Genomic DNA, 24190 nt, shown 5'->3' on the forward strand with positions numbered 1-24190 from the left:
GAGCAGCGGATTAAATCTCCACAATCAACTTGATGTACCCTGCATCTGTGGAATACCTAAATACACAACTAATCATCCCAAAATTGAGGCGGTGGACTTTAGGAGCAACTGTAGACTTGGGGTTTGCTGTATGTGACTGACTAGTTTCTGATTTATATGTTTATCTTAGTTCAGTTTTTAGCGCTTGTTATCATTGGTGGATTTGTTTATTGGTTTGGCTGCTCTCTTCTTTTTTTTTATTACTTAAAAATTTTTTTTACTTTAATAAGATTCTTTAAATTTTTATTTTAATACCTTTATTTTATTATTTTTTTCTCTTTTTTTTTCTCCCTTTTCTTCTGAGCCGTGTGGCTGACAGGGTCTTGGTGCTCTGGAAGGGTGTCAGGCCTGAGCCTCTGAGGTGCGAGAGCAGAGTACAGGACAATGGACCACCAGAGACCTGTCAGCTCCACATAATATCAATCGGCGAGAGCTCTCCCAAAGATCTCCGTCTCAACACTAAGACCCATCTCCACTCAATGACAAGCAAGCTCCAGTGCTGGACACCCCATGCCAAACAACTAGCAAGACAGGAACACAACCCCATCCATTAGCAGAGAGGCTGCCTAAAATCATAAGTTCACAGACACCCCAAAACACAGCACCAGATGTGGTCCTGCCCACCAGAAAGACAAGATCCAGCCTTATCCACCAGAACACAGGCACCAGTCCCCTCCACCAGGAAGCCTACACAACTGACTGAATGAACTTTACCCACTGGGGGCAGACACCAAAAACAAAAGGAACTATGAACCTGCAGCCTGTGAAAAGGAGACCCCAAACACAGTAAGTTAAGCAAAATGAGAAGACAGAGAAATACGCAGCAAATGAAGGAGCAAAGTAAAAACCAACCAGACCAAACAAATAAAGAGGAAATAGGGAGTCTACCTGAAAAGGAATTCAGAGTAATGATAATAAAGATGATCCAAAATCTTGGAAATAGAATGGAGAAAATACAAGAAACGTTTAACAGGGACCTAGAAGAACTAAAGAGCAAACAAACAATGATAAACAACACAATAAATGAAACTGAAAATTCTCGAGAAGGAATCAATAGCAAAATAACTGAGGCAGAAGAATGGATAAGTGACCTGGAAGATAAAATAGTGGAAATAACTACTGCAGAGCAGAATAAAGAAAAAAGAATGAAAAGAATTGAGGACAGTCTCAGAGATCTCCGGGACAACATTAAACGCAACAACATTCTAATTATAGGGGTCCCAGAAGAAGAAGAGAAAAAGAAAGGGACTGAGAAAATATTTGAAGAGATTATAGTTGAAAATTTCCCTAATATGGGAAAGGAAATAGTAGGCAAGTCCAGGAAGCACAGAGAGTCCCATACAGGATAAATCCAAGGAGAAACATGCCAAGACACATATTAATCAAACTATCAAAAATTAAATACAAAGAAAAAATATTAAAAGCAGCAAGGGAAAAGCAACAAATAACACACAAGGGAATCTCCATACGGTTAACAGCTGATCTTTCAGCAGAAACTCTGCAAGCCAGAAAGGAGTGGCAGGACATATTTAAAGTGATGAAAGGGAAAAACCTACAACCAAGATTACTCTACCCAGCAAGGATCTCACTCAGATTCAATGGAGAAATTAAAACCTTTACAGATAAGCAAAAGCTAAGAGAATTCAGCACTACCAAACCAGTTTTACCACAATTGCTAAAGGAACTTCTCTAGGCAGGAAACACAAGAGAAGGAAAAGAACTACAATAACAAACCCCAAACAATTAAGAAAATGGTAATAGGAACATACATATCGATAATTACCTCAAATGTAAATGGATTAAATGCTCCAACCAAAAGACATAGACTGACTGAATGCGTACAAAAACAAGACCCATGTATATGCTGTCTACAAGAGACCCACTTCAGACCTAAGGACCCATGTGGAATGAAAGTGAGGGGATGGAAAAAGGTATTCCATGCAAATGGAAATCAAAAGAAAGCTAGAGTAGCAATTCTAATATCAGACAAAATAGACTTTAAAATAAAGAGTATTACAAGAGACAAAGAAGGACACTACATAATGATCAAGGGATCAATCCAAGAAGAAGATATAACAATTGTAAATATTTATGCACCCAACATAGGAGCACCTCAATACTTAATGCCAATGCTAACAGCCGTAAAAGGGGAAATCGACAGTAACACAATAATAGCAGGGGACTCTAACTCCCCTCTTTCACCAATCAGATCATCCAAAATGAAAATAAATAAGGAAGCACAAGCTTTAAATGACACATTAAACAAGATGGACGTAACTGATATTTATAGGACATTCCATCCCAAAACAACGGAATACACTTTCTTCTCAAGTGCTCATGGAACATTCTCCAGGATAGATCATATCTTGGGTCACAAATCAAGCCTTGGTAAATTTATGAAAATTGAAATTGTATCAGGTATCTTTTCTGACCACAACGCTACGAGACTAGATATCAATTACAGGAAAAAAATCTGTGAAAAATACAAACACATGGAGACTAAACAATACACTAGTAAATAACCAAGAGATCACTGAAGAAATCAAAGAGGAAATCAAAAAATACCTAGAAACAAATGACGATGAAAACACGACAACCCATAACCTATGGGATGCAGCAAAAGCAGTTCTAAGAGGGAATTTTATAGCAGTACAATCCTACCTCAAGAAACAAGAAAAATCTCAAATAAACAACCTAAACTTACACCTAAAGCAATTAGAGAAAGAAGAAGAACAACAACAAAAAAAACCCCAAAGTTAGCAGAAGGAAAGAAATCATAAAGATAAGATCAGAAATAATTGAAAAAGAAATGAAGGAAATGATAGCAAAGGTCAATAAAACAAAAAGCTGGTCCTTTGAGAATATAAAGAAAATTGATAAACTATTAGCCAGACTCATTAAGAAAAAAATTGAAAAGACTCAAATCAACAGAATTAGAAATGAAAAAGGAGAAGCAGCAACTGACACTGCAGAAACACAAAGGATCATGAGAGATGACTACAAGCAACTATATGCCAATAAAATGAACAACCTGGAAGAAATGGATAAATTCTTAGAAAAGCACAACCTTCTGAGACTGAACCAGGAAGAAATAGAAAATATGAAGAGACCAATCACAAACACTGATATTGAAACTGTGATTAAAAATCTTCCAACAAACAAAAGCCCAGGTCCAATTGGCTTCACAAGCAAATTCTACCAAACCTTTAGAGAAGAGCTAACACCTATCCTTCTCAAACTCTTTAAAAAAAAAAGCAGAGGGAGGAACACTCCCAAACTGATTCTATGAGGCCACCATCACCCTGATACCAAAACCAAAGATGTCACAAAAAAAGAAAACTACAGGCCAATATCACTGATGAACATAGATGCAAAAATCCTCAACAAAATACTAGCAAACAGAATCCAACAGCACATTAAAAGGATCATACACCATGATCAAGTGGGGTTTACCCCAGAAATGCAAGGATTCTTCAATATATGCAAATCAATCAATGTGATACACCATATTAACAAACTGAAGGATAAAAACCATACGATTATCTCAATAGATGCAGAAAAAACTTTTGACAAAATTCAACACCCATTTATGATAAAAATTCTCCAGAAAGCAGGCATAAAGGGAATTTACCTCAACATAATAAAGGCCATATATGACAACCCACAGCCAACATCATTCTCAATGGTGAAAAACTGAAAGCATTTCCACTAAGATCAGGTAGAAGACAAGGCTGCCCACTCTCACCAGTATTATCCAACATAGTTTTGGAAATTTTAGCCACAGCAATCAGAGAAGAAAAAGAAGTAAAAGGAATCCAAATTGGAAAAGATGACATGATACTATACATAGAGAATCCTAAAGATGTTACCAGAAAACTACAGAGCTAATCAATGAATTTGGTAAAGTAGCAGGATACAAAATTAATGCACAGAAATCTCTTGCATTCTTATACACTAATGATGAAAAATCTGAAAGAGAAATTAAGGAAACGCTCACATTCACCACTGCAACCAAAAGAATCAAATACCTAGGAATAAACCTACCTAAGGAGACAAAAAACCTGTATGCAGAAAGCTAAAAGACACTGATGAAAGAAGTTAAAGATGACACACACAGATGGAGAGATATACCATGTTCTTAGATTGCAAGAATCAACATTGTGAAAATGACTATACTACCCCCCAAAGCAATCTACAGGTTCAGTGCAGTCCCTGTCAAACTACCAATGGTATTTTCCCAGAAGTAGAACAAAAAATTTCACAATTTGTATGGAAACACAAAAGACCCAGAATAGCCAAAGCAATCTTGAGAAAGAGAAACAGAGCTGGAGAAATCAGGCTCCCTGACTGCAGACTATACTACAAAGCTACAGTAATCAAGACAGTGTGGTACTGGCACAAAAACAGAAATATGGATCAACGGAACAGGATAGAAAGCCCAGAGATAAACCCACGCACAAATGGTCCCCTTATCTTTGATGAAGGAGGCCAGAATATACAATGGAGAAAAGACAGCCTCTTCAATAAGTGGTGCTGGGAAAAGTGGACAGCTACATGTAAAAGAATGAAATTAGAACACTCCCTAACACCATACACAAAAATAAACTCAAAATGGATTAAAGACCCAAATGTAAGGCCAGACACTATAAAACTCTTAGAGGAAAACAAACACAGAACACTATGACATAAATCACAGCAAGATCCTTTTTGACCCACCTCCTAGAGAAATGGAAATAAAAACAAAAATAAACAGATGGGACCTAATGAAACTTAAAAGCTTTTGCACAGCAAAGGAAACCATAAACAAGACCAAAAGACAACCCTCAGAATGGGAGAAAATATTTGCCAACAAAGCAACTGTCAAAGGATTAATCTCCAAAACATACAAGTAGCTTATGCAGCTCAATACCAAAAAGACAAACAACCCAATCCAACAATGAGCAGAAGACCTAAAGAGACATTTCTCCAAGAAGATATATAGATTGTCAACAAACACATGAAAGGATGCTCAACATCACTAATCATTAGAGAAATGCAAATCAAAACTCCAATGAGGTATCACCTTACACCTGTCAGAATGGTCATCATCAAAGAATCTACAAATAATAAATGCTGGAGAGGGTGTGGAGAAAAGGGAAACCTCTTGCATTGTTGGTGGGAATGTAAATTGATACAGCCACTGTGGAGTAAAGTATGGAGATTCCTTAAAAATCTAAAAATAGAACTACCATACGACCCAGCAATCCCATTACTGGGCATATACCCTGAGAAAACCATAATTCAAAAAGAGTCACGTACCACAATGTTCACTGCAGCTCTATTTACAATATCCAGGACATGGAAGCAACCTAAGTGTCCATCGACAGATGAATGAATAACGAAGATGTGGCACATATATACAATGGAATATTACTCAGCCATAAAAAGAAACGAAACTGAATTATTTGCGGACCCAGGTTCTGTCATACAGAGTGGATGGACCTAGGTTCTGTCATACAGAGTGAAGTAAGTCAGAAAGAGAAAAACAAATACCGTATGCTAACACATATATATGGAATCTAAAAAAAAAAAAAAGGTTCTGAAGAACCTAGGGGCAGCACAGGAATAAAGACCCAGATGTAGCGAATAGACTTGATGACACAAGGAGGGGGAAGGGTAAGCTGGGACGAAGTGAGAGAGTGGCATTGACATATATACACTACCAAATGTAAAATAGATAGCTAGTGGGAAGCAGCTGCATAGCACAGGGAGATCAGCTCGGTGCTTTGTGACCACCTAGAGGGGTGGGATAGGGAGGGTGGGAGGGAGATGCAAGAGGGAGGGGATATGGGGATATATGTATACATATAGCTGATTCACTTTGTTATACAGCAGAAACTAACACACCATTATAAAGCAATTATACACCAATAAAGACGTTAAAAAAAAAAAAAGGTTCTGAAGAACCTGGGGGCAGGACAGGAATAAAGAGGCAGACGTAGAGAATGGACTTGAGGACACGGGGAAGAGGAAGGGTAAGCTGGGATGGGGTGGGAGAGTGGCATGGACATGTATGCACTGCCGGATGTAAGACAGATAGCTAGTGGGAAGCAGCTGCATAGCACAGGGAGATCAGCTCGGTGCTTTGTGACCACCTAGAGGGGTGGGATAGGTAGGGTGGGAGGGAGACGCAAGAGGGAGGGGATATGGGGATATATGTATACGTACAGCTGATTCACTTTGTTATACAGCAGCAACTAACACAACAATGTAAAGCAATTATACTCTAATAAAGATGTTAAAAAATATATATATATAAAGAGTAGACACTGAAAAAAATAAAACAGTAAGTTTCCTGCCAAACTAGACATTAAATATATTTAATTATAGTTATTTCTATAATCAAACATGCCAAATTTGACAAATTTGACAGGTAGTAGGCAAACAGAAAGTGGAGGAAAAAACCAAGATGTGCTTAGAAATTTAATGAGAAATAATAACGCTTGTGATAATTTTAAGTTAATAGAATGTATTGTGATTTGGAATTGAAGTCCAACCTAGAAACTTTTAAAATTTTTGTTGGAGTGTGGTTGCTTTGCAATGTTGTGTTGGTTTCTGCTGTATGGCAGGGTGGTTCAGTTATACATATACACATATACACTCTTTTTTAGATTTCCTTCCCATTTAGGTCACCACGGAGCATTGAGTTGTGTTCCCTGTGCTGTGCGGTAGGTTCTCATTAGTTGTCTGTTTTTTATGTGGTGGTGTATATATGTCGATCCCAATCTCCCAGTTCGTCCCACCCCCCTTTTCCCCCTTGGTAACTGTAAGTTTGTTTTCTACATCTGTAGATCTATTTCTCCTTTGCAAATAAGTTCATCTGTGCCATTTCTCTAGATTCCATATATAAGCGATATGATACGGTATTTCCAACCTAGAAAATTAATGTGCCTCTCCCGTCTAAAATTTTCACTCTTGTTGCTCAATAAGTGTGCAGCAATTTATTGGACTTTGTACAATTTGGACTTCATATGGACTTTGTACAATTTTCAAAATACCCATAAGTATTTTGCAACATTGGTCGATACTGTGCTTTAGATTTTTCCACAGTATGCTACCTAACTTTAATTTTTTTTCCCCTGGGAAGACAATCGCATTCTCTGTACATAATGTTATATTTTTCCTCTGCACTTAAATTGTATGTATCTGTAATTAAGTTTTCTTGACAATTGTGTTTGCTAGCATTCTCAGAATGCTAAACAATAGGATAGAAAACACACTTTTATTTTTCCTGATTTAAAAGTATATGAGACTACAAATACTAATAGCTGTTATGCATTGAACACATAAACATCTGATACTTGCATGCATGATCTGATTTGGTAATTACCTTAACCCCATGAGATTTCTACGTCATCTTAGCCATTCACAGCTGGAGACACTGAGACTTAGATTAAGAAATGTTTCCAGGTCAAGTATCTTGTAAGTAAGTATCTGAGCTAAGACTTGAACAAGATAGTTTTGCTGGGGAAATATACACTGTAAACTGCTAAGTAGTTGATTCTCATTGTTTCTAGTATTTTTGCTTAAAGAAAAACTTTTTTCCTGATAATATAATAATATCATCTTTTGTTGGTTAATGTTTACTTCATTTTTTATGCTGGCCTTACAACTTTCAATGTTTCTGTGTCTTTATTTTAGGTATGTATTTTATATATAAATAGCATATGAAAGGCAAAAATAAAAAGTGGTGGAAAGAAAAAAGCTGAGTTTTGTGTGTGCCTCATGAAAAAAATGCATTATTCCTTGTAAATTAAGATTTGTTGCTATCAACTGCCTAGAAAAGGGAGAAAATTTTATAATATAAAATTTCTAAAGGAACATTGTCGCTAAATTTTGAGGTGTAATATATTTAATGGATTTAGTGTTGAACAGCTTGATACATTTCAGAAATGCATTAATGATGAGTACAGACATTGGGAAGGGATTGTCTAAACTGATAAATACAATATTTATTAAACTAGATTAAATAAATATAGTTTATGTTGCTAACATTGAAAAATAAGATACGTAAAATGTGACTACAGTTATATTGATATAATAATGAAAATATTTGTGTATAGTTTCACACATCTTAGTAAATTCAATAAGCAATATTATTTTTAAATATTAGAGAGGTAGAAAATATTGTGCTTCAAGGTTGGGCTGTGGAGTATGACAGGTTCAAATCTAAGCTCTTTCACTTACAAACTGCTTGGTATTGGGCATGTTGAAATCTCTTGGAAACTAATTTCTTCATCTGCTAAATGAGGAGAATACTAGTACCAATCTTATAGCATTCTTATGAGAATTAAATGTGTTATTAGAGATAAAGTGCTTAGAACAATCTTTGGCACATAGTAAAATCTCAATAAACATTGGGACATATAAAGTGAGGTAAGAGATGGACTTAAGTGAAATAGAATTCTCATCTGGCCTCATGTCTGCTTTTGTAGAATATGGTCATTGTATAATACACACTTTCTATGATTCTTTCTATGTTTATACAACTTATCTCAGCAATTAGATTAATTGGCATACCTAGACACGGAGGGGATCAATTCTTCCGGAAAACAAGTGGTCATTTGCTTGGTGCCAAGGCAGTGATTTGCATCATTCCAGGAAGGAGAATCAGTTGCTTGCTATGACTTTGACTCTGGTTAATTGGCCTGTAATTGTGTAAATTAGTACAACATTTGATTAATTTAGTACAACACAAACATGGGGAAATTTCTTCCTTACCAACTCCATCTACCAGGATAAAAAAAAAAAAAAATCCAAGTGTAATTGAGGTCTTAGAAAGCCAGGCATTTTCCTTTATAAACTAAAGACTGTATAGATAAGAAAGCATTTATTTGGGATTAGAAAATATTCTAGTGTCAACAAATCACTAAGGTTCTTTGTTGAAAGCCTTTTAAAGATCTTAATTTCCTTTTGTCTTTAAAGACCTGTGATGTCTTTATTATAAAGAAGTAAAAAGAGGAGCTGCCAAACTATTATCCCACATTAAACAAAGAAAAAGAAACGGAGCATTATTTTCTATTGTAAAATCTTTATTATTCTAGATAGCCCTGGCCAAGAATAATGTACTCTTATTTTTAATCATGGCATAATTTTGAAGAAATAACACTATACAAATTAATCCCTTGAAGAGTAAGATTTTTGGTGCCCAGCAAGGCAAGCCACTCAGCATTACCTGTGAATCCTTTTCACTTTTTCAAACTGTTATCCTATTGCAACAATAAAACTGAGAACTTCATGTATGATTTCACTCCACGTCTCTCACAAAATTTTGAATATATTTGAATCCATTTTTCCTCAACTTCTTTTAATGTCAGAAGATTAACTGTCCTTCCTCCATTTAAGTCAATTCCTCCTCCACCTGCATTGTAGATTATTCTGTCCACGTCTTTGAAATCTTACTTCTTAAACAATCGGTCCATGGCTGAAACAAGCTAATATTTTGAATCAGCTAGTTTTTGCCTCATCCTGTCTATAAGAATACCCAGTCTTGATAATGCCTTTGCAACATGCAATTGAACAAAAAACATTAGCCCAGGGAATTCCCCGGTGGTCCAGTGGTTAGGACTCCACGCTTCCACTGCAAGGGGCACAGGTTTGATCCCTGGTTAGGGAACTAAGATCCCTCACACGGCACAGCCAAAAAAAAAAAAAAAAAAAAGTAGCCCAAAATAGATGAAATTACTTCCTCTTTCAATATTAAGTCAAATCACATTTACTTTCCTCTGTATTACAACACCTGGGACTACTGACTTTTTTCTGCTTAATGAGTCAGGGAGATCAGCTCGGTGCTTTGTGACCACCTAGAGGGGTAGGATAGGGAGGGTGGGAGGGAGCGAGACGCAAGAGGGAAGAGATATGGGAACATATGTATGTGTATAACTGATTCACTTTGTTATAAAGCAGAAACTAACACACCATTGTAAAGCAATTATACTCCAATAAAGATGTTAAAAAAAAAAAAAAAGTTTAAACCTGTGGCTGGTGGGGCCGAGCAGAGGGAGCTGACCTTGCATGGAACCAGTGTAACTGATGGAGGTCAAGATTCTAAATAAGCAAAGGGTGTCCATTTGAGGTTGTGGAGAACTGACGCTCTTTGCTTTATATGGATTTCATTTACACAGTTTTAGAATAGAACTTGCTTTTGTTTTTTTCAAGACCCAATTTACAATAACAAAGTCTGAACTCAACAAAATTCTCTAAGAAAAGCAAATGGATTTAAAAAATAAGTTTGCCCCAATACAGACCTAGTGGACTTATTTCCTCAAAGGCAAATATCTTTCACATCACAAGACTTTTACCCATGCTATGCTCTATAATTAAGGTGCTTTTATCCCTCACTGCCTAGAAAACATCTACATTCCACCTAATATGTAAAATAATATATTGTTAAACTAAATTTGCAGACTAGCATAATCCCTCACCACTATATTTTTTATCACCCATGGCACCACCTATGATTTCTCCTTCATACTGCATTGTATTTGAAATTGATGATGCAGTATTTGTCTTCTCTACTTAAATATGACCTTCATGAGGGAAGACACTAAAAATCTATATTTTCTTTTGACTGTATTTTCTGTACCTAGGACCATATAACATATGGTAGTTGCTCAATAAACATTTTTCAATGAATAAATTATATTATGGCAGAACTGACCAAGCATCATTTATTCAATTAATAATTGTGAGTTTTATTTATTTATTTTTATAATTACTTTACCTTCTCTGATGAGAATAGCTTTAGGGAACCAAAAAGAGAAGCAGGGAGACCACTAAGAAGGCTGTAAGGGAAATACACAGCCAGGTGATGGTAGCTTTGTACTAGGATGGTAGCTGGGAAGACTGAGTGAAGAGGAGATATTTAGAATATGTTATGAAAGTGAAGTAACCTGGAGTCGCTGTGAAGAATGAAAGAAATTGAGGAATGAAGAACGAATCCTTTATTTTTGCTAGTGCTATTGAATTAATAGTTAAAACAGTTTCTGAGATGGAGTGTGAATGAGCAGAGAATTATGAGTTCTACTTTACACATGTTGTGTGTAAAATACAAATGCTTTTTTTTTTTTTCCAGATATAATGTACAGATGTCAAGTAGCCAATTGGATAAACTGGTCGGGAGTGCAGGGGAAGAATGGGAGCTGAAGATATAAATTTGTAAAATGTGTGCCTCACTGGCATATAGTTAATATTCATATCAAATATTGGCCCAGCTGAGCCAGATTCTTTAAATAAAATAAAATATTTTAAATTAAAAAAATTAAAATACAAAATTATTTGGGCTTCCCTGGTGGCACAGTGGTTGAGACTCTGCCTGCTAATGCAGAGGACGCAGGTTCGAGCCCTGGTCTGGGAGGATCCCACATGCCGCGGAGCAACTAGGCCCGTGAGCCACAACTACTGAGCCTGCGCGTCTGAAGCCTGTGCTCCGCAACAAGAGAGGCCAAAATAGTGAGAGGCCCGCGCACCGCGATGAAGAGTGGCCCCCGCTTGCCGCAACTAGAGAAAGCCCTCGCACAGAAACGAAGACCCAGCACAGCCAAAAATAAATAAATAAATTAATTAAAAAATATATATATATATATATAAAATTATTTTAGGCCACTATTTTCTCTTATTGGAAAAAAATAGGTTTTTTTTTTTGAGCCTATTAGGACTTAAGAACACTAATATTTATAAATCTCAGAGGACTATATACTTTGCTTTGACCATAAGAATCTGTACCTCACCTATTCTTTTCAGACTAAATTAAAAAATGTTGTAGATCATCAGATATGTTCCAAGAACTGGCCAGAATGCTTGAAGCACAAAGATGATTACAACATGATCCCAGTCTGTATTAGCATGAAAATATGAACCATTGTGTTTTTTGTTATTGCAGTTACATAATTTTCTTGTGTTATTGTAGCAATTCCCATTATATAACCAAAGTACCATGCTCTAAGCACAGTGTTGTCTTAATAAATATTCTAATCAAATTGAATTACATGTTAACAAAACTCACTAAAATTTTCTTTGTATATTCAATTCTACCTCTTCTCTAGCCCAGGTCAACCAATATAAACTCATGGATGAATTACATCTAGAAGTGATCAGTCCTATCCTAAATAGTTAAATGAGTAACATGAGATTTTTTAAGCCAAAATTTCATTTTGATGGGTCTATTTTTTTTTAATGTGCTTGCAAGACTGTCAGTCTACACTACAGCTTTACTAGCATGTTCCAGAAGTAACCTCAAGAGGAAAATAATCCTGTTAGATTACGTATAGATGAATAGTTCAATATAAATTTTGCCAGAATGATATATAAGTTTAGGCAAATAAACATACACAGGTTATCATAAGAAATTAACTTAACAACTATTTTAGGATTAATTTATCCTGGAGGATCCAATAATAAGTTATTTTTATATGGAGATGAATGTGTGAACTTTTAGCTTCAATATTTTGATAGTGAAGAATGCTGGTGTGTTGGCAAAGTACAACAAAATAAAAGGTATAATTGAGCAAAGTAAAGATATTTTATGAACAGTATATACCAGGAAGACTTACTTGCTTGGTATTTAATACTGGCATTCTAAGAGATAATTAATTATAGGTGCTTCTTCTACACAGAAGAACTATCTCTCAGGACTTCTAACCTAAACACAATTAATTGGATGAAGAATTATTGAATATTACAAAAAAGTTACACAATAAATATTCTCCATATTTTGAGATCCATTTTTATTGGATCATTCTTATCTGGGGAGTAGGAACTTGAGAAGCTCAGAGCAATTATCCCAGAAGACCCAAGCTAAATCTCTACATCTAGTACACTATGCTTATAACAAATCCCTTTTACTTACATAAAATATCTTTGTCTTTAAATCTGTAAATCCATAAATCTATATGAATCAAACCAATGCAAGTTAAGAAAATTACTGGTCCGACTTGTAACAAATTATTGAGGCCAACTGTATGTAGAAGTGGACTGTATCAGTCAAGTTTTTCCAGCTAATGTGAACAGTAAAGGAATTTATTGAAAGGCTGTTAAGGAACTTTTCTTTTCTTGATGTCCCTTTTGCTCACAGTGAAGCCCACAGGTTTTAAGAATCTTCACCAGTTGTGTGGTCTTCAGTTCATAACCTGAGGAATCTGATTCACTGATGGTTCTACTTGAATGGGGAGTTGCACCAGCCTAGTGTTTAATATAACTACTGCACTGTGGTACATGGCGGGGCTCCATGAGATCATCATGGTTCCATGCATACTCCTGCCCTCATTGTTTATCAGTAAATCCACTGTTTCTTGAGAGTGTGTATGTGTTATACCAGAGGCATAAACAAGGGAATCTCCAAATGGCCAGATAACAGCTTCCAATTCAGTGGAATTCGTAAGTGAATAATAAAAATATATTTCACTCCTGGGTTCTAAAACATCTAAACCAGAAAGGCCCATATTCCTGAAAATGGAAAATAAGTACTTTGCAATAGCCACTGCCAAATCTACGCGTTGGCTCCCAGAGTCATGTATTCCATCTCTGGAACGAAGAGGAGCAAGCCCTTCAATATAACTCATTCCTAAACCTCCATCCCCCAATATATCTTTTTCTAAATCAATAATCATCTTGCAACACATTTGTTAAGCTTCATAAAATGCTGTAGATCCTTATCGCGGGCCATTTGGTGGATGTTTTCATATACTTAGGTAATTTCCCCACATATGTGTTTCGCTTCGAAGAATTTCAAAAACTCCATTCCCAGATTATCTTGACACCAAGAAGCAACTAAGTCATGTAGGTTCAATCAATCCCATGCATTGTTATGAGACTTGGAAGTGAGTGAAATGAGGAGGTGGTGGGGGAAAGTGTGAGTGCAAGTGGGAACTTCTAATTCATTGAAGATAAGATAAGCAGAACTTTTCCCATCTAGTCCAGTGTGTTCATTCCACCAATCAGGAAGCCAAGGGTGGGGATTCTGATCACTGCCAGGCATTATCAATTATAACCAGACACCTGGGAACTGGATAAATAACCAGGAGACAGATCTGGGCTCCGTCACTTCTACTATGAAGCCAACTTGGATCAAATCTCCAGTTGTCCTTGATATTCATAATTCTCCACTCTTATCTCAGGTATTATTAAAGAGGTAGTATGCAATATTTTATAAAATATTTTGGTATTTTTATTTCCCAGAGCTCAGGCGCTTTAGTATTCAAGCAACAAATGTTTGGGAAAGCTAGGAGGAAGATTACAGGTACGTGTTCTCCACCCTAACTGAGGAGGGAACCAATGGAAATCATGTAAATATGGATGGATCAAAATTCAGCAGTCCAGGGCTTCCCTGGTGGCGCAGTGGTTGAGAATCCGCCTGCCAATGCAGGGGACATGGGTTCGAGCCCTGGTCTGGGAAGATCCCACATGCCGCGGAGCTACTAGGCCCGTGAGCCACAACTACTGAGCCTGCGCGTCTGGAGCCTGTGTCCTGCAACAAGAGAGGCCGTGACAGTGAGAGGCCCGTGCACCGCGATGCAGAGTGGCCCCTGCTTGCCGCAACTAGAGAAAGCCCTCGCACAGAAACGAAGACCCAACACAGCCAAAAATAAATAAATAAATTTATTTTTTAAAAAAATTCAGCAGTCCACATCAAACACTGATGAAAAAAATAATTAAATAATCTCCTGTTCACCATTTATGAAGTGCCCATTGAGAACAAGTATTTGGGGATCACATTGCACTGCTACAGTATAATACTGGGCTCACTACTTCTGAGAGTACTTGGAAAATTAAAGAAAAGGAATAACAAGTCCAGAACTCTAAATCAAGTCTTCTTTTCATTTTATTTTAATTTTTTTACTGAAGTATAGTTGATTTACAATGTTGTGGCAATCTCTGCTGTACAGCAAAGTGACTCAGTTATACACATAGAGACATTCTTTTTTAATATTCGTTTCCATTATGGTTTATCACAGGATACTGAATATAGTTCCCTGTGCTATACAGTAGGACCTTGTTGTTTATCCATTCTAAATATAATAGTTTGCATCTACCAATCCCAAACTCCCAGTCCATCCCTCTCCTTCCCACTTATCTTGGCAACCACAAGTCTGTTCTCTATGTCTATGAGTTGGTTTCTGTTTTGTAGATAGGTTCATTTGCGTCTTATTTTAGATTTCACATATAAGTGATATCATATGGTATTTGTCTTTCTCATTCTTACTTACTTCACTTAGTATGATAATCTCTAATTGCATCCATGTTGCTGCAAATGGCTAAATCAATTCTTCTCATCCACATTTCTGTAACAGAATTAATCCCTAAATCCCTAATGATGTAGTGAATTAACTTCTCTCCTATGCATTCAGAATGGTGCTACGTATGTGCCATCCTTGAAAGTACTGAGAAAACAGTCACATAAATCATTCTCTCTGGGACTTTATCCTCTCATAGAACCCAGTCGAGGAAAGATGCTCTAAAGTCTTGGCTCAAAATAAGCACTGAAGATGACATCACCAAGATGGCAACATAGGAGGTTCCTGAATTTCCCTCCTTTCACGGATGCAAGAAATATACAGTTGACTGTCAATCAACTCCCTCTAAGAAAAATCCAGAAACTAGTTGAATAACTCCTACACATAATATAGGGAATTATCAACATAGTTGAATACATTAATTAATATAAATGAGTGAACATTTTTGGTTCAGTGCTTACAAACAGGAATTTGTGTACGAGATAATTAATATGATTTGTCTGTTCATTAAGGACACTTTATACTTTATTAAGATGGCAATATAATATAGACATTGTTCTATATTAACAATATAATATAGTTATATTGTAATATAATATAGACACTATTCTATTTAATATTCTGATAAGAGTTGAACGTATTTTTATTTAAATTTATCACCTATTTGTATATTTATATATTTTATGTGTGTAATTGCATATGTGGAAATGTGTTAATAAATCCTTTACTGCAAAGTTTCACATAAATGGTACACAAAAGTAGAATTAGAATTTTTCCTTTTTCCTGTAAAATGACTCTTTTTCTGTGCCCAGATAATAGATGCTCTTTTTGTTCACCAACTTATGCTGTTAAACTTGCTCTTAATGTATTTTTAAAAATTTCCTATTAGTCTTTCCTTCTTGTTGAAATGCGTTTTTAAAACTCAGTGTTCTATTTATATCTCATTTCCTTTGGCAATAGTCAATTTTGCCTTTCTCATATTTAGGTCCCAAATTAGGAATAACAGAACCGTTAAGATATCTTGTTTTGCATAATCAATTTCGGGGTCTTGGAAAGGCCCCCTGGCAACACATTTGCTCCTTTATTTTATTCACAGAAATAAGGTAAGAAAAATAAAAAAGTTTGTCAGTCTCAAAATTTGATTATTTCACACCAGTGTGAGAAGAGTTTTGTTTACCAAACTTAAGTTAAAAGAACTGATAAATCTGGAAGAACGTACATCTTCCTAGATTTATTATAAATTAGGTAACATAATATAAATATGTTATAATGCTTGTGTACTTTTAAGATTAAAAAAGGATAGTCATGTTTAAGCACAAAGAGGGGTATAATAACTATTTACAAAAAGATTTTGCTTCTACGATTCTAGATTTGAACACTCTTGTCAACTGAGGGCACTTGGAGTTATATTAAAGTCTTCAATTATTTGTCTCTTCTTCACCACTGCAACATGCTGAACCCAGGAGAGCTCCTTCCTCTGCTTAAAAAAGAACATCCCTCAATGGATTAATCTCTGTTAGAAAATTATCTGTACTTTTGTAAATTTCCTTGTATAATCCTGATTTAATTTTGTTTTACAATAGTTTACACCTAAAAACAAAAACTTGAAATTATCAAGCAGGCCATACAATTACAGATTCAAACTCAATCATGGAATATGAACCTCTCCCCGAATTTAAATCAGTCCATATGACTGAGTCAATTTTCTTCATCTGGGCCTTCCAGGTAAAAAGAGATAAAGGTCAACATTTAAGCAAATAGTAATCACGTTCCAGTATGCTTGGTCATTGCTTGTTTTGAGAGCTACCCTTCACCGAGAATGTCATGATATAACTTTGTAAGGCTTTACTTTTTACTTAAAAACATCATTGTTCCTATCTTCAATCTTCAGTGAAAAGTACAGGGAATGAATGGAATTCAAAAATTGAAAATTGGCAAAGCTCTCAGAGACTTTAGATCTTCCATGGTCTAAGGCATTGGCTGTAAGCCTTGATGATATGGACCCTCTCTGATGGATTAAGTACCCCATGCATTAGGGTACTTCTCTATGCAAACAGATATAACTAGATACAACCAGTCTTATTAAACAGGTGCAAACAGCTTTGTAAAAATGATCACTCAAGCACATCCCTTCATAACTCAAACACGGAAACTTAGTCTTCTCAAAGAAACACCATAAAAAATCCACCCCTACCCTTTGAAGGAAAGGACCTTGACAGGCACTGTAACAACTAACATAGCAGTAAAACTCCAAGGTGTTGAGCCTTGGATTCATGTTTTCCAATTAAGAAGACACACACCATCTTCTCTTGATCAGTGGATATTATCTTCTTCTGATTGCTGAGTGCCTATTCCATTGGGAGACTTTTTTTTTTTCCCACACACACACACACACTGTATTTTATTTTTACAAGAGATAAATAGACTGACACCAAGCATTGTAAATGGATGACCACAACAAAAGCAACAATGATTGCAATTACCAAACACGAAACACACTCATACTATGTCATAATATTGACATTCAGTCCAGTAATCCTCCACTGTAACAACTCCTTTACTTTGCAGTGAAAATTGATTTGTATATTCCTTGCCTCTGAGTCCTTGTGGGATTTTTTTTTTAAATTCAAACAGAAAGTCACAAAAATTATAATCATCCTCATCACACTGGGAGACTTTAAATTGAGGATTCTTCACTGTCCTGTAAAAGCAGATAGTTGCAGGGAGTAGAAAACTTCTGCCCAAGATGACAGAACAAAATTAATTTTCTGGTTCCCCATTATCCTATTTCTTTATTTCCTCTTCTCTAATCTTGCCTACTATTGTATTTTAACACCTCATATTGACCAAATGAATGATTTCTCAACAAGTTCCCTAAGGGAGCTTTTCTTTGTCTTCTTACTGTTGACACCCTATGGTCTTCTGTCACTCAAGGAAAAATAAAATGATACTGTGCATTATCTTCAGACAATAGCTACCACTTGTAATTATCTGATTGGCAGGTCTGTTATCTCCTATCTGTTCCTGCTGTAAACCATCTGATAGCTGTTCCTTTAAAACATGCATTCTCAAATAAAAAAGATGTGGTATATATATATATAATGGAATATTACTCAGCCATAAAAAAGAATGAAATAATGCCATTTGCAACAACATGGATGGACCCAGAGATTATCATACTAAGTGAAGTAAGTCAGACAGAGAAAGACAAATACCATATGATATCACATATATGTGGAAACTAAAATACAACACAAATGAACATATCTATGGAACAGACTCACAGACATAGAAAACAGGCTTGTGGTCGCCAAGGGGGAGGGCTGGGGGGAGGGAAGAATTGGGAGTTTGGCATCAGCAGATGCAAACTATTATATATAGAATAGATAAACAACAAGGTCCTAATATAGCACAGGGAACTATATTCAATAACCTGTGACAAACCACAATGGAAAAGAATATGAAAAAGAATATATATGTGTATAACCGAATCACTTTGCTGTATAGCAGAAATTAACACAACATTGTAAATCAACTATACTTCAATAAAATTAAGAAGAAAAAGGCAAAAAAACCCCAAAAAATGCATTCTCAACAGGGGTGACATCACCCCCAAGGGGGCAAAAATTAGTTCTTATAGGTTGAAAATATCTTATGCTTTTTATGTATAAGCATGTTTATACACACAGGATATAAACAGGTACACAGTCATCTATACCTACAGTAATAAAATCTCTTGGGTATGGTCATTAGAAACAAAATGTCTAAAAAGGCTATTCAAGGAACAAAATTGAAAAAACATTGAGAAGCACTGCTAAAATATTTTAGAAGGTAGATTTTCTTTACAGGTCTCATGTGGTACTTAAATTACCCTTACGTTATTAATCCCAACTGTTAATCTTATAAAAATTCAACCTTTAAACCATCTGCCCCCCACCAACAAAATATTTCTATGTATCCTTTCTTTTTTCTTTTGGCCTTTTTTTTTTCTTTTCACTTTGCAGCTTGAGGGATCTTAGTTCCCTGACCAGGGATTGAACCCTGGGCCACAGCAGTGAAAGTTCTGAGTTGTAAATACTGGACTGCCATGGAATTCCCAAAGTCACTGTATCCTTATCAACTTTGCAGGAAGTATTTAACTCTACTCAGAAGTCTGGCCACCTTAAGGGACCAATGATGGATTCCCTCCTATTAAAGTGAAGGATCCTTATACTACCATTTAGGTCTGTGCCCATCCCGGGTACCACTGTTTGTGTGGACATCACTTTTACTCTTAAAACCCAACAATTCATCTTTTAAAATTAAAAAAAAATATTGAAATATAGTTGATTTGCAATGTTGTGTTAGTTTCAGGCATACAGCAAAGTGATGGTTATCCATATATATCTATTCTTTTTTAGATTCTTTTCCCTTATAGATTATTACAAGATATTGAGTATTGTTCCCTGTGCTATACAGTAGGTCCTTGTTGGTCCAACAAATCATTTTAAATCCTTTAGCCAAATTTAACATAACTTATGATTTTTACCTTAAGGAATTCTCAAGGGGGTGTTTGTGTTATAGCAAACACTTCTTTCTGTACTTCATAAAAAAATACAAACAATCAAGTAAACAGCCCATGACTAAGATAAAAGAAAAAGCCACCTGGCTCTCTGAAATGAACCTAGAAGGATATTCAGACATGTTTTATCGGTCTGGGTTTAATGATCTCGGTTCCGGGCTTTGTGGTCTATTTCAAGTACTAAAACAATTTTGTTGCTGGTAGTTGTCTGTGTTGCCCTTGACTCTTTGCATCTTATCCAAAGTCTTAGGTGCGATTGCACATCCATGATTACATCACATGATTCAACAATTTGTAACAGCATCATGAAGGACTAATTCTAACTACAAACAAAGTTCTCGGGAAAATCTCCTGACTCACAGAATTTTGGCAATGGTTAAGATCTGGATATCACAGATTAACATCCTATAACTTGCATTCATCTGCCTTTAACCAAAAGCAGGGAATTAAGACAGAAAAATATGTCCCTGAGAGCTCTGAGCTGGTGTTCTCTGCTGAACATAATTTCACAGAATACAAACATTACACAAGGTCACTCTGGGACCACGACAGAGTGAGACAAAAACAAGGTCACTCCCAGGAGTCACTGCACTCATAGGGGTGCTAGTGACCCTGGCCGGGGGAACTATGTATATAAAACACTGTCCCTACACGTACACAGTACTATATTTAAAATAGATAACCACCAAGGACCTACTATATAGCACAGGGAACTCGGTTCAACATTCTGTAATAACCTAAATGGGAAAAGAAAAAGAATGGATGCTTGTATGGGAAAAACTGCACCACTTTGCTGTACACCTATAACTAACACATCATTGTTAATCAACTATACTCCAATATAAAATTAAAAGTAAAAAAACAAAGCAAATAAACCCCCCCCCAAAAAAAACCCACTGCCCCCGTAGTGGCCCATGAGACTGGCCTCAACTTTAAACTGTTAGAAAAGAATTGATATATGAAGTAGGCCAAACCTTTAAACCCCATACAAAAAATCAATATGATCCTACACAACAGAACTGCCCTAAACTGCCTGTTAGCTGCCCAGGGAGGGGTCTGTGCGCTAACAAATACATCATGTTGCTTTTATGTCAATGCAAGTGGCCTGATTTGGAGAAAATGCAGACAGGCTACTGGAAAAAGCAGCTTGGCTAACAGAAGCCAGCCAGCCTCCTCTGGCCGAACAAATTCGGAGCAGAGGACCACAGGCTCTCCCCGGCATGACTTGGTTTCTACCTTCCCTGAGTCCCTTAACAACCACTGTTCTCTTGCTGATATTTGGGCCATGCATCTTAAATTGTCTGGTGTCCTCTGTCTCCAAAAGGTTAGAATCTATAAAACTCCAAATGGTGGTCGCTCAGGGATATAAACAGGGCTAAGGCCGGGTGACAACCGAACGTTATCTGAAGGCGGCTGGGGAGAAGCTCTACTCCCCTCTCCGGGGTTATGACTGCACCCAAACTCAGGAAGCAGTTACAGAAAACGGACCGTCGCCCCCTCAGCGCCCCCCCCAAGAATGAGACGCAGGGCAAAAGGCAGAGGAGGGGTCTGTCACCAGCAAAGCCCAATGGGGTCCCAGGTTAAAATAAGATGGAATCTAGGTGATAAGGTCTCACCTCTTCTTTTGGGCTTAGTCTACTTTCACTTGCTTGTAGGGCGCTGGGTATGGAGGCCTGGCGGCGACCACGTCAGATTAGCGTTCTCAGGGTAAAACCACTGCTCCAGACATTTGAGCTCCGCGAACCGCTTGCCGAAGCGCCGCGGGGACACGTGAAGTCAAGATGGCGGCGGCGGGCGGTGTGCAAAGACGCTGCGCCGGCGCGCGCTGCGCGGGAGGCCACGTGCAGCGCAGCTGCGCCCGCCCTGCGGGAACTCCGCCCCTCCCGCCTCCGACGGAAGCCTGCAAAGCAGCGCCCCGCGGGCCTCTCGGCAGAGCACGATCTCCAGAGCCTAGCTCGTACCGCTCCATTCTCGGACCAAAGAAGAAAGCTTTTCTCTGCTTCTGAGCCAAACTCAGTCTCCTTCTATTGGCTGGAACGACACCACGTAGGAGGACCCTTGTTGGAGACCAACTGGTGAGAGTCGGTAACTTTACTGGTGATGTTAACACTGATCGTTGATTTGGGTGATGCCTTTTAACGTTTCCATGTGAAGGTTACTAGTTCTCCTGTTGCAATTATTATGGATTTGTGGAGAGATACTGTAAGACTATGTAAATATTCTTTAACTCATCGTACTTTTAGCCCTCTAGTTTTAGTATCATTTATTGATGGTTCTTTCCCGAATCACCTATTAGTATGATGATTACCAAATAGAGATTTTTTTTTTTAAGTCTATCATTCTTTCTACATTTATTAAATGGAATTCTACTGTGAGAAAAAAAAAAAAAACAAGGTCACTCATTAATCATCTCTAAGCACAGACAGAAGTCAGAACACTGTGTAACTGCAAAAATAACCAAATATTTCCCTTTCTTAGCTCACATCAGTGACTGCAGCTTCTTTTCCATTTATGGCTTAAGTCTTGGTATGCTATTCTTGTCCCTTGTATTAAAGCTATTACGAAACCTTCAGTGACTACACAGGGCTGTGCATGTAAAAAGAATTTTAAAATTCCAAAAAGTATACTTAAATGGAAGTTTTAATAAAGGCAAAAGATCTGATAGCACAGGAGAAAGAAAACACAGGCAAATATCAGGAAGGTCCTAGACATACAGGCACATCTTCCAGGGTCCTCTTTCCATCACACAGGACAAGCTTTGTCTCTAAAACATGAACCACCAAGATGTGTGTGTAATATCTCAGCCTCTGGGAAATCAAGGCACAAGTTTGTTAAGAGATTTTTATTTCCCCACTGGTCACACAGCCAAAACCTGTCTGTGTAGCCAGGTTTACCTGGTACAGAACATCAGTCTATACATTTTCAGCAAAAAATGTAGTCAAACTGATACAGGGCACATGCATGTGTTTTTGACACATTAAACCTCACCTTATAAATCCTGCCCATGTTTTCTGGTGCCCCTGGAGATAATCATAGAGTTACCATAAAACAGCTGCAAGTTAGCACTATCCCTATACAATACTCAATAACCCCATGAACCAAACTGCCCAGTGAACCAAAATGCTGGTTTCTGGCATCATCCAATCCAGAGCAAGCCCCACTTTATCAAACTCTCCCCCTAACTTCCCAGCACAAGGCCAAATCCTGTAACAGATCCTTCCCACTGATATACTCTGCAGTGTGAGATAAAGTTGACTTACAGCTGAACTGGACCAGAAAAGCTGCAGCCTTATCCCTGGTAATTCATGGTGGTCCGACTTTGACTCTTGGCTAAAAAAGGGCAATAGAATTTATAAGGTACTGTTCAAAGTGTGAAACTCCTATGTGACCCTTAGGCCAGTTTGTTAATGGATGGTTTCCAACTGGCACAACCCGTTAGACAGCCTGACTTGACAATGTGACTGTGGGAATGCGAACCCAGATGGGAAATTCCATCTCGAGCTTTCCCAGAGCTATGATTCCTTGCATAGATCTTGGTAGTTCAATTCAGAGGCAGAACACAGACCATGTGTGAAAAAAGAACCCTGGGTGATTGCCCCTGGAGGTCTCTAGCCTACCAAATATTTGCCTGCATTCTCTTTCTCATGCTCCACTGCCCATGGCCTTTAGATAAAGGCTTTACATAAGAACGCTCTATGGAGTCTTGTGATGGCTTTCAAATATCCAAACTGGCAAAAACCTGGCACCCATGGATCCCCATGGTGTGTAGTATCCCTTGCTATACAGCACATAGTAAACTCAGATTTAACTCAGACCTGTTTTTTAAATTAATTAATTAATTTATTTATTTATTTGTAAACATCTTTATTGGAGTATAATTGCTTTACAATGGTGTGTTAGTTTCTGCTGTATAACAAAGTGAATCAGCTATACATGTACATATATCCCCATGTCTCTTCCCTCTTGCGTCTCCCTCTCACCCTCCCTATCCCACCCCTCTAGGTGGTCACAAAGCACCAAGCTGATCACCCTGTGCTATGCAGCTGCTTCCCACTAGCTATCTATTTTATGTTTCGTAGTGTATATATGTCCATCCCACTCTCTCACTTTGTCCCAGCTTACCCTTCCCCCTCCCCGTATCCTCAAGTGCATTCTCTAGTAGGTCTGTGTCTTTATTCTCGTCTTGCCCCTAGGTTCTTCATGACCATTTTTTTTTTTTTTAGATTCCGTATATATGTGTTAGCATATGGTTTTTTTTTTTTTCTCTTTCTGACTTACTTCACTCTGTATAACAGACTCTAGCTCCATCCACCTCACTACA

General features: G+C 37.3%; 1 protein-coding gene across 4 annotated transcripts in view; it reads right to left on the bottom strand.

The window, feature by feature from the left end:
- The window catches only part of LOC309608788 (COX assembly mitochondrial protein homolog), a 53851-nt gene extending 30042 nt beyond the window's left edge, over positions 1-23809 (bottom strand). For 3 of the 4 annotated variants that reach the window (XM_082349291.1, XM_082349289.1, XM_082349288.1), the window contains exons 1-2: positions 23130-23809; positions 8599-8726 (exon numbers count right to left, since the gene is read on the bottom strand). In XM_082349291.1, the coding sequence (XP_082205417.1) occupies positions 8599-8642 (44 nt within the window). In that variant the 5' untranslated portion in view covers positions 8643-8726; positions 23130-23809. Of the gene's footprint in view, positions 1-8598; positions 10510-23129 lie in introns of those variants that run through there. The other variant, XM_082349290.1, reaches the window with a different exon arrangement.
- Between the last annotated feature and the right edge of the window lie 381 nt (positions 23810-24190).

The sequence above is a fragment of the Balaenoptera borealis genome (genome assembly GCF_965194805.1).
Source record: "Balaenoptera borealis genome assembly, chromosome: 13".
Taxonomy (NCBI): Eukaryota; Metazoa; Chordata; class Mammalia; order Artiodactyla; family Balaenopteridae; genus Balaenoptera; species Balaenoptera borealis.